The 12,279-nt window shown below is 43.9% G+C and overlaps 1 protein-coding gene across 1 annotated transcript in view; it reads left to right on the forward strand.

Moving 5' to 3' along the window:
- Nucleotides 1-248: 248 nt before the first annotated feature.
- The window catches only part of MRPS24 (mitochondrial ribosomal protein S24), a 69,333-nt gene continuing 57,302 nt past the window's right edge, over nucleotides 249-12,279 (forward strand). The window contains exon 1 of the mRNA XM_078666818.1: nucleotides 249-590. Coding sequence (XP_078522944.1) covers nucleotides 564-590 — 27 coding nt within the window. The 5' untranslated portion in view covers nucleotides 249-563. The remainder of the gene's footprint in view (nucleotides 591-12,279) is intronic.

Below are 12,279 nucleotides of genomic sequence, written 5' to 3' on the forward strand. Positions count from 1 at the left end.
AGCGCTCCAATACCTTCGGGTCGATTTCGCGCTATATAAAATATGCACACAAAAAAAAGGCTTGCCCTGATTTCTTGCCCCTCTCCCCCATAACCCAAATGAGCTCTACCCGCGCAGCTCCTCCTCTTCCTTCTCCTCCCCATCGCCAGCCATCCTATCCAAAACGGCAGGCGGCAGAAACTTAATACACCCTACACAGCCATGACCACTTTTCCACTGCCAGGTCAGCGCCTAACTCATTTCCAACTGTTTTTCAGCAAAGACTGGACTCGCACATGCACGGCAGCGCGCACCGCTGTGTGCTTAAAGAAAAGATCGTGAAGGCATGCAGAGATCCTACAGCAGCCAATCAGCACGTCGGAATTATGCATGGCGCACTAGGATTGGCTAATCTTCACGAGTAAACCAATCATAGGCCACCTGATATATATCTCAGCAGTACCGCCCACTCCCAGACTATTCTTGAAATATGTTTAGCTGCGGGATTGGTTCTTTTGTGTTTGCGACCCGGAAATGATACAATGACAGAATAAGTGACATTAGTGCCAAGAACAGCTACGGACATGATGCTGAATATACGGACAATTGGTGTAAGTAACATACTGTTGGTCAGCGTGGTGCAGGGGTATCTGAATCCATTTATTGGGGGTTTGGGCACTTTGGTTCCGAGTCACGGTGGGGATTCGTAGAGTTTAATTATATACCGCTAGGGTTTTAACATTCTGCAAAGACCCGGACATGATTCAGAAGTAGAACTCTGTGGCATGGTCTGTAATAGTTTTTAACATGTAATTATCCATTTTGGTCATTAAGGATCACATTTTAAAGTGGTTTCTTTTTACATTTACTGTTTAAAGTATGTACCGATAAGTGGAAAAAATACTGGATTTAAGTAATTATGCACATTTTTGTACCGGCAGGACATAACCGATATTTTTATGCTGGTATAATACATACCAGGTGGTAACAATACATACTACCCTCCTTTAATTTAGCACTAGCATCTCTTTTAAAGAACTGACCCTGTGTGTAGCTTATTTAGTCTGTTACTGTTTGACATTTTACCTGTGATCTCTTCACTATACCATATGCTGGAGTTGGACTTCAATGCTCTGTTTCGCTAGCCTTACAGAGTCGAGAGTATGAAGGGGGTAACTTCATTACCTTATTCAAAATACTAAAATAGGATGGACCTGATATAATATTGATAAACCATGTTATCCACCTAGAAAAGTTCTCATAATTGCCTTCAGTTGTTATCCCCTTATCTGCTAATTCGGGGGGAGGGGCAGACATCACAACTAGATGTGCGATAATAGATAATTTTAGCCAAGGATCTAGTTAAATTGACATCGAATTGCTGTTTTGCCACTTTATCAAATGATGCTGGCAATAGATAATTTACTAAAAATCTAAGCAATCCCAGACCAGGTGCATTACTCTTGGGATTGCAACCCACGGCCTCTTCATTAGAGCTTCTCCTCTGGATGTGGCCAAGTAGGCAAGTTAGAATCCTAGTTTTTCCATGTGACAAAATTAGATGATCTTTGATAATCATTTTCAAGCTCATTCCTTGATTCTAGTTTCCTGCCAAGATTTCAAAACTTGCAGTTGGGCTAAACTTCGTTTGCAAACTATGTGATATGACAACAGGACTGTAATCCAATGCACATTGAAAATTTCCTTAGTCGGTTCGGTTCAGCAAGCTTTATTCAGTATGTATTACAACCAGAAAAGCAACAGATATATGTATACAAACAGTTAAATCCAATCACACAGAAATGGTCCAATTAATTAATTACATTAAAATTAAAATCAGTTAAAAATCATGATACTTTTTCTCACATAGATTGATTTTAAAATAAATGTTGCAACATAAAAACACATCTCACAATCCTTTAGTGCAATTAATAGATTCATAGCAGCGTTAGTTGTTCTTAAAATGTATTTTTTGAGCAATGGCTTTAAAAAGTAACTCATTAAAGTGCAGATAAAAATCACAGAAAAGTAGAAAGTGCATAGTGCTCTGTTTGGAATGCTCATCACATGGGCATAGGGTTATAGACCTTGTTTTCATTTCGGGGCACGCAACTTGGTGATGAGCAATTCCCAACCTCAGCCTTGTTAATACAAAACGATGTGAAGGCTTTGTAACTAAAGACAAATACCTTTGAAAGCCATCACTATCTACAATTGTTTTGTAAAACAGGTATGTAGTTTGCTTCCCAACTGTTCTCATACGGATCCCATTTTTGTGTGGCAGGAACGTACCCTTTATTTCCAGCTTGGACATGCCTATCACATATGCTGGATTTTCATGGATCTTAATCTTAAATAATTTGTTGTTTACTTCCAAGATATATTTTATTCAAGGGATAAATAAACTGTTGTCCAGTTGCAGGCAATCCTGGATGATGGTTTGGGTAAAGTTTGTCTTGTCCTTGGCCCAAATGGATCTCCAGAGCATTAAGGATCGCATAGCAATCAAATTCGATAAATATCTTATTCCCACTTCTCGGTGTACTATATCTGAAGACGCGGGCAGGCATAAGATATGTTTTAGGAAAGCATTTCCCTCTGTTTGTAGTGCCTGGCTGGTGTTATGGTCCTTTACCCCGGCACCATATAATGCAATTGAAGCACATCTAGCTTTATAAATATCTATAATGTCCTTAATACAGTGGTCTCCCAATTTAGATGCAAAACAGAAGACCCCATGTGCACTCTTTAGCATCTTTGAACGGACATTAGTTAATTCATGCGACCAATTTCCCTTGCCTGAAAAAGTTATCCCCATATAGCAAAAATTGTTAACAGTTTCCACTCTGGTGCTATCTATAAAAAATGTTTTTAGTTTGTTGGGTTTTAGGCTGCATACCATAGTAAATGTTTTTGCTTTGTTTTAAAAAAAAAATTGTAATTTTTTTTATTGAGAAACATGTTTTTGCTTTGTTGATTAATAACTTCTTACTGATAGTAAAAGCTTCAAACTTATCTAGTAGTCGCTATAGGCCAACCTGAGTTCTAGACAAAAGCACAGCATCATCTGCATAAAGCAGGACCGGTATAGCATGACCTGCAGCTGAGGTGCATCTGCCTGCATTGACTTGAGGGCTGTGTTGACTTTATTTATAAAGAAATTAAAAAGCAACAGTGCTAGGACACAGCCTTGGCGGATGCCTCATTTGACCTAAAAATTTGGGTTGCACTCACCGCGTTGACCATACCGGACTCTGGTTGTTTATTATTCATACAACCTCGCGATAAAATAAATAATTGGTTCTGGAGCTCCAAGGTTAAGCAGAACTGGCCAAAGGATAGCATGGTCAACCAGATCAAAAGCACTACTGAGATCTGCAAAACATAAATATAGACTCCCTTGTTTTGCGCACATATATTTACCTATGAAAAGCTCTAAGTTAATGTATTGCTCTGTCGTACCTAACCCTCTTCTAAAACCATGTTGTGCCAGTGATAAAATCACGTTATCTGTTACCCACTCCTCATGTCTTGCTAATAAAACTCTACTCCTCACTTTTACTGAAGAGTCTGAGAGGGAAATGGGACAGTAATTTTTAGCTTCTGATTTGTTCCCTTTTTTGTAAATGGGAATAATAACCGATTGAGCCCATGTAGGTGGTGTGCCCTCGCTTACTGCAAGGTTAAAAACTCTAGTGAGTATTGGTCCCCATAGATCCGGTACTATTTTATAGACGTCTAATGGGGCCCCGTCATGGCCCGGGGCTTTTCCTCTATTACTACCCATTATTCCTAACTTAACCTCATCGAGTGTAATATTTAAGGGTATTGCTGGCCACTTGCAATGTGTTGGACTAGGAGGTCTAAAAACATCATGGTCAGTTGGATTAAAAATACTGGAGAAATGTAACACCCATTCTTCACAACTAACATGGGACAATAATTCCAGAAATTATTCATTTTTTAGAAATGATGAATTGATAGTTTCCCAGAAAAGCCTGTTATTGGATGTCCACTGCCAGGGATAGTTTGTCCCACGCTTGCTCCTGGAGCTCTCTTTTCCTCATTTTAAGGACCGATTTATAGTAAAGTCTCAGGTTTTTGATTAAATCAATATTCCTAGGTCTACTACTAAGGGCTTGTTTTAATTGGTTCAAGGCCTTGGTGCATGTACGGTAGAACCATCCTGTGCTTTGGATAGTTTTATCCCTATGGGGTGCGGTCATTGTCTCTTCAATAATACCATTGATTTTACAAAAATGAGTTAACAACTTTGTGGGAATAACATCTACTTTAAGACAATATGAGATCCCTGTACCACATTTTATAACAATATAATTTAAAAATGTAAAACCAGTAACAATTTGTTGGAACACAAATTTGTTACCCCATATCAATATTGGCATTATAATACAGTTATGATTGTTAAGTAACAACTGTGCAATCCTTGGCCTAGAACATAGCTGTACAAATCTTGTGGGTATTAAAACATGATCAACCACTGTGTTGGCATTCCTTCCAATATAGGTTGGTATCACCCTGCCATTAGTATCACAAGCACATTGTACTAAATCAAGGTCATATTTCGCCATTGTTATATTTAATCCACCTCTGTAAATTTTATGTGGGAAGTGTATACAATCGTCCCCTTCGTCACTCTCATACCCACAAACTTTAGTCATAGACAATGGGCATATTTGAGTATTAAAATCCCCTACCAACATGATTGCAAAATTGGTATTCATTGGTCTGACCAAATTATCTAGCCCTTTTTTCAGTTCAAAGACTACAATGTGGAAGGTTGAATCGAAAACATTGTTATAAAAATTAACATCCCAACCATTTTTGCAACACAACCACAGTATCTGTGAGTGTTCTCCTATTTTAATCACTCTTTTAACAATAACGGGGAATTTATTTGACAGAAGAATTAGGACCCCTCCTTTGGCTCTACCTGCGGAAGAAGGAAATGCCAGTAGATCATAAGAGGCAAACCCTTAGAAATAGACTTGATCTGTGCTCCAGGTTTCTTGCATACAAATTATATCATGTTTGTTAATAAAATCTATCCAACCTGGTGACTCCTTTTTACTTGCCAGACCGGCTATATTACATGTAACAATTGTATAACCATTTACTGGCAAGTTACCTGTACTGTCATCAAGGTTTTCACATATTCCCTACTTGTGTATGGGGGCACTTCATGTGGACTTGTAACTTTTAAGGGAGGATTAGGTATGGTCACTAGTGAATTATCAGCATTTAATACTCTGTGTCCCTTCAATCCTTCTCCATTGTGGCCAGACTCCACACTGGGTAGACAGGCAATGTCAGGTCAGTCATTTTCTTGACGTGTGCTAAGGACTTGGTATATGTTAGACACTGATAATGCTTATTTGAGGTGGGTTGGCACTTCAGGGTTCATACTAAGATGCACCATATCGACTCCCCTCTTGTATATAGGCCTTAAATGTCTATAGAAAAAGCCAAGGGGTAATAAGGACACATTGAAGTTGTAGTGTGATGGTGCAACCGCTCTTTCTAGAGTATTCTTTGCCCAATTATGGCTTCTGAAATTGATGATAATACAGCCTCTTTTAAAATTCTAATCTAAGGGGCCAATCCAGCTTACTCTTCTTGTTAAGAGTATCTGGTTTGCACAACCCACAGGATAACCACAGTTCTTATTTAGCCAATGGACCACTTTATTTTTTAGGGTATAGTCTGGTTCCCTTTGGCCCGGCTGTAACTGGGTTACATTCTCCATAAGTGCCACATATGGACCGCTTTCTGGGGTTACATTTACAGAGATGCTGTTTCTTCCCTCGGGGGCCCTCATCTCTCCTGACTTGATATGGTGCATGGTTGGCTGAATCCTCTCAGTCCTGTTCCCTCTAGTAGGGCATGGTTGATTATTCGGGGTCTCGCTCTGTTGAGGGAGAGTTATGATACCATTGGGACCGTTTTGACTCCCTAGAGTTATTTTTTCTCTGGACCTATGATCCCTATTACTATTAGCTGATGTACTTGTTGCCGTGTTGGTGATGGCTATTACCTGTGGGGGTTGTTCAATAAGTCCCCCCATTGTACATTTGTCTTTTCCCAGACACTCACCAATATTCCTTAATATGCCACTAAACTTAACTATTTCTCCATTCCGTTTGTCTAATTTATTATAAAGAGGTTTTAACAATTCTTCTATATTCAATGCTATGAGGTCTACAATTTGTGTGGCTTGTGAATTAATTAAGGGCCCTTGGTCAGAAAGATCATCATTGACCTCGACTGTCATATTCTGCGATGGTCCTTTCTTGTTTTTATTATTCCCTGCCTTTACCTGGCTCTTTTTGCAACCTCTTTTCCTTTTTAGAGTAGGTGATCCATTTGGCGAGTGTAATCGTGTTACATGAGTCTGCATGTATGGATCTGTACCTGTTTTCCCTATACTTTCTCTTATCGATGGGGTGCCTTGTTGCTTACTGCAAGGAACTTCCTTTGACTGAGCATTCTCTTGATGGGCTACTCCACTAACTTCACCAACCATCTCTTCTATCACCGTGCCTACTCCTAAAGAAAGGAGGCGTTTCGCTCTGTCAATTTCAACATTAACTGAGCTAACTGCACGCATTAGGTAAAAGTCAATAGTGGTGCATGGAGGGTCAACTACTATTTTTTGCAGTTTACGCTTCGCCATTTTGGTTTGTCTACTTTTACATGAAAACCGTGCCTTCGTTTAGCTATAGAGTGCAAAGTACAAAAAAAGTACTGAATGCAATAATTTTAGGGACTAGGTATTGCTCAAAGTGCGGGGTGCAGTACAGAGGGCTATGTCCAATTTAGAGAAATACAGGTTTAAAATCCTCGAGGTTTAAATAGGATTAAAGGAAAAAAACAAGTTAAATAACACTAACCACCATAGGCTATTCACAGTAGCTTCAATAAAAATATACAGTGCTCTACACATAAAAAAAATTAAGTACAATTTTGCCTAACCTAAAAATCCTATATCTTACTGCTACAACTCGTAGTGCCTGCCCTTGCAAAACCTCCCTGTCACGAGGTCGAGAAAAGAGCACAACAATATATAACCACATATAAAAGGCAGGTACCGTAAAAGAAAAGTTAATTATGCATGGATTCTCACTGCCTTTACTGTTCAAATCAGAAATTGGAGATGTCGTTCAACTTCAGTTCAGCCCTGTCCACAGTAAAAATTTGGCCAATGTTCAACACCTCACTCCTGGGCCAAGAGGGGTGGCCCTGACAGGCTGCGGATGGGCACAGACGGGCCCGCGATTGGCCCAGGCTTCACCCGCGCGTGTCCCTTGCTGTGGGAGCCCCAAGTGGTTTTTAGGTTTTGCCTGGCGATCCGCTGCGCAGCAGCGTTCGCGCAGGTCGAAATCTTATGATCCTACAGTGTGGGGCTTTGTCCCGCCTTCTCTTCCATTGGCTAGCTCCATAAATAGAGGCTAGCCATTGGAAGAGATTGGCTGTCAATCACTCTTTCCCCGTCGGAATGCGATTCGGGGGCGTTTCCGTGTCTTTTTTAAGTCCCGCCCTCTCCCCATTGGCTGGAATTTTACCTTCCAGCCAATGGGAAGGGGAGAGCACGAAAAACCCGCCCCCGAATCCCAGCCAAGACATGAGTAACAAAAGGCATTACCGTTTATTTACTTGCGCTTTATTTTCTTTCACTAAAGAGACCGCACTGTTTGTCACTGTACCCAAGCAGTACTGAAAGGACCAGTCTTGACCAGAGCCGAGCGCCCACCCTGAGACTGATTAAACACCCATACTGCCCCCTCCAGAGAGACCCGCCACAAGGCGGACGGCCTCTGTCCCAGACCGCGCGCGCAGGCCCCCAGCCATATGTGTACAAATGCCTCCTGCCACGTTGTGATCAGCTATCCCCTCCGTTCACTTCTACAGTGTAAGCACGCCGCTCTGTTAGGACTCGGCACAAGGGGGCGGGGAATGGTTTCCCTGCGACACCGAGCCGGAAACATCTGATCTGGGTACAAGCGGGCTGGGAGCTCACGCGCACCTGCTGCGCCTCTGAAGGCTCGTTACAGCAGCCGCGGACTCCGGGCGGGCGCGAGGCGGTAGAGGGGCCGGCGGCAGCTGCGGAGCGCGAGCTCAGGACGCCTCTCATTGGCGGGCTGTCAGCGGAGTCGCAAGGGCAAGCTGGTAAGAGACTGCAGCGCCGGGGCAAAGAGAGGGCATGCGGCGCGCTCGCCGCTTCAAGCACGTAGGTGTCTTTAGGCTCGTATGATACCAGGTATTCATTCCCTTGTCTCGAACACTGACTGACTCAAAGGAAGCTGTGGCTCTGTCGCTAAGTTTGACCCTGAGTTCTATTCAAAGCTTGCACACGTGACTACATCGTGTGGCCCTTGGAAAATCACTTTTCCCCCCTATTGTCCTAATTTGGTACTGTCTAGGACATCTAGTAATATACTAAACTTAGTCTATATTAAAAAAAAATGCAGTTCCACTTAACCTCGAAGCGCCTCGAGGCATTGCTTTGTAGTGTTGCGCTGTGCAAAACTCGGAACTCACTTCATGGTTCTGACCAGGGATCTAGAAAGGTCTTTCTCTTTCTTAGATTACATCACCACTGGTGATTCCGCAGCCTACTAGTTGGTGATTCTTATTTCCGGGCTACACAGAGGGCAATGTACACCTCCCTTTGTAGGATGGGTTACCTTGCAGGGAACTGGGCAATTCTCAGAATCTCCAGTCTGCTCCCGCAGGTCTGTGTTTCAGTTTCTATGCTGCTCCCAGCCCGGGAGGTTTGTGCGTGCAGCTCCTTTTACAGCAGGTGCCTTTGGTTAAATAAGTTTTACAAGTACCGCATTCTCGTTCTCCATTCTTCTAAGCGCCTGGAGGCGTTTTATTTGGATCTATTGAATGCGTACAGAAACAAAACTATAACAAGTTTCACAAGTGTGCTTATGATAAAGAATCTCCAAATTAGGAGAGATGGAGGAAAAGAACACAGTACTGCCCAAGGTTCCACGAAGAGGGGCATTTTATCCCGGGGTCCGAATTATGCGGGTTTAACACCTCGACATTCCATTTTCTGTTTCTTATGGAGGAAGGTTGTGACACTGTAAATGTACACACATTTCCTACGGGTATTTTACGCTATAACTTCCGTGTGAAAGTGTCTCTTTCTACAAATTTACTAAGATTGGATAATCCTGATCCTTTCATTGTGACACAGACTTCTATGTGGCAACCCAGACTTTTTAATTTCAGACACTGATATTTATATTAGGTAAATCTTCCATTAATAGTACCGCTTTTTGTGATAGATTTGTATGATTTCAAGAAACCATACTACTGTGTGTGTGTGGCTCTGTGTGTGTGTGTGTGTGTGTGTGGCTCTGTGTGTGGGTGTGGGTCTGTGTGTTTGTGTGTGGCATTTGCAAGAGATTAAGCTATTGGGATTGTAAATGACAATGCCATTTATTTATCTGTTTTCAAAACCAACATATAAATAAAAATTGTCATTTACAATGCCAATAGCTCTAACTTTTGCAAAGGCGAGACCGTTGCATTGTAAATGCTTGTTGTAGATGCCTCCTGACGCAGGGAATCCTGTCGGCGTTGGCGGCAACACGCTATGCCGTAAGGGAGGCTGGGGGGTGTAGTCCTCCTCCCAGCTCCCGGTCTCCTCGCCCCCAGCAAGGTGTGTACAGCAGGTCAGGGCAATGGGATTCCTGCGCTGCAGGACCCCTAGGTGTTTTTTTAGGCGCCTCCTGGCACAGTGAATCCAGTCAGCATTGGCTGCAACAAGCTATGCCACAAGGGAGGCTGGGGGGTGTAGTCCTCCTCCCAGCTCCCGGTCTCCTCATCTCCTTGCCCCCAGCGAGTGGCAATCAGCAGCAGCAGGCCAGGGCAATGGGCTTCCTGCTCTGTGGGAGTCCCAGGTGGTTATTGTAGGCGCCACATGGCGCAGGGAATCCTGTTGGCAGCAACACGCTGTGCCGCAAGGGAGGCGGGGGTTGTAGTCCTCCTCCCAGCTCCCCGTCTCCTCGTGTCCTTGCCCCTATTGGGAGAAGAACAGCAGAAGCAGGTCAGGGCAATGGGCTTCCCGCGCTGCGGGAGCCCAGGTGATTTTTATATGTGCTTCCTGGTGCAGGGATCCCGTCAGTGTTGGTGGCAACATGCTATGCCGCAAAGAAGGCTGGAGGGTGTAGTTCTCCTCCCAGCTCCAGGTCTCCTCGTCTTCTTGCCCCCAGCGAGGGGCGAACAGCAGCAGCAGGTCAGGGCAATGGGTTTCCCGTGCTGCCGGAGCCCCAGGTGGTTTTTGAAGATGCCTCCTGGTGCAGGGAATCCCGTTGGCGTTGGCGGCAACACGCTAATCTGCAAGGGAGGCTGCAGGGTGTAGTCCTCCTCCCAGCACCCGGTCTCCTCATATCCTTGCCCCCAGCGAGGGGCGAGCAGCAGCAGCAGGTCAGGGCATTGGGCTTCCTTAGTCTTCACACCACATGTGGAATAGTGGGAAAGTTGTGGACTTAATATAAAGTCGCTAGCATTGCACTCTAAGTTCTCTTACTTCAAAAGATTGTTTGACCTTGACCATATTTCTCATTTTTAACTCTTTGAAACGGGCTAAAAAAACAGACCCAGCAAAGCTTTCACTCTGTGATTATTAGTTATCATATTTTCACTGATAACCGTATACCGTTTAGCCATGAAAATGTATGTGATATCTTATTTTTACAAATAACCATTTGGGCCTCCACATTTACATTATGGTTCCAGTGAAGATGTGTGAAAGCAATAACACTTCCAACAAATCGGGGCTTGGTGGTGGGGGGTACAGATTTCCAAGATTAATAAAGTCAACGTTTTTTTCCACGCAGTAAAGTGTGCCAAATAATCTGTTTAACAAAACCAGAGCTTTCAGACTATTTCGTCTAGTAGGGTCTTAGTGGGCAAGGTCTCTGTCTGGCTAAAAATGATTGACATCTGCATTTGAGGCGTCGGAACCAGCAGTTCCTCCTGATTTAAGGTCTCTTCACTCCAAGTGTTCAAGTCTATCCTTATTAGCATCTCAATAGGTAAAAACTGATTTCTGAAACTGCGTTTAGCACAGCAGCCGTCTATGCTGCAGACGCTTTCTTCCGACTACTAATCTCCAGTGTAAACAGTTTGTTAACCCTGACAGGCTCATATTCAGTGTATGGACTACAAAATGCACATTGCCACCTGCTTTCTGTGATGAAAAGAAGAACAAATGATAGTCCTTGTTCTGAACCAGCTAATACAGACAATTAAATCGTGGACATACTTACAGAAAAGGGACTTTTGACCAGAATATAACACCGAGCACACCACACTGAACGATTCACAGACAACATATAGAACAATGGGCTTAATGCACAAATGGCGATTGGTACGTTGTAAACACATTGCAGAACAGTCTGCGCAATACAAATGCTATGGCTAGGCTACATGTCACTGGGACACCTTGTTTCTAGAGTTGGTGCTTTTACGTATTGGTGCTTTGTGGGAGTTTTAGTGTTGGTTCAGTTAATTTTAACTATTTGTAGTAAAAAAAAACCTTCAGAGAAAAAAATATGAAAGCTGTGTTCTGATCACATGGAGCGATTTGGCAAACATATGCATCCTGCTCTAAACACCAAATGGGCCCACCTACAAACCACCCCAAAAGTTAAAAACCATGCGCAGAACATTGCAGACACAAATCAAGCACAGAACAGAATACCTCCCTGGTGGTGGCCTCCAGCTGGGCAGCGGGAAGTCCTGCAGAGCATGAGGTGGGTGCAAAGCTGGAGCGGTGGGGGGAACGGCTTCCGGACCAGAGCATGTGGACACTGAGCTACCAGCCGCTGTACTGTGGTGAGGGGGACCCTGGGGCAGTGCCTGCAGAGGCCCAGGCCAGCAGTCCGAGGGCTGGACATGTCCATGACCTGACCACCGCTGGGAGTCTGGTTGGGCCAACCTCCCCTGGTGGCTGCCCTTACTCTTTCCTTAGTGAGTACTGCTGAATACGAGTGGAAGACTTGTGGTGATTGAGATGCTCCATGCCCCATACCCTGCACCACTACGGCTTCCACTGAGTAGCTGAGCTGATTCGGAGTGGGGCGGGGGGCCCACTTATGCTCTAATCTGTGAGGATTTGACAACACTAGACTAAGCTGCATTGATCATGGGAGCTTGGGGGTCACACGGTCCCAGACCCCACAGGGGACGGCAGGCCCACTCGCATTGACGGCGGTGCTGAGTGGTTTGGAGACGCTGGCCTGTCGGTAGTCGCCTCTGGCT

This window comes from Lissotriton helveticus, chromosome 11 (genome assembly GCF_964261635.1).
Source record: "Lissotriton helveticus chromosome 11, aLisHel1.1, whole genome shotgun sequence".
Lineage (NCBI taxonomy): Eukaryota > Metazoa > Chordata > Amphibia > Caudata > Salamandridae > Lissotriton > Lissotriton helveticus.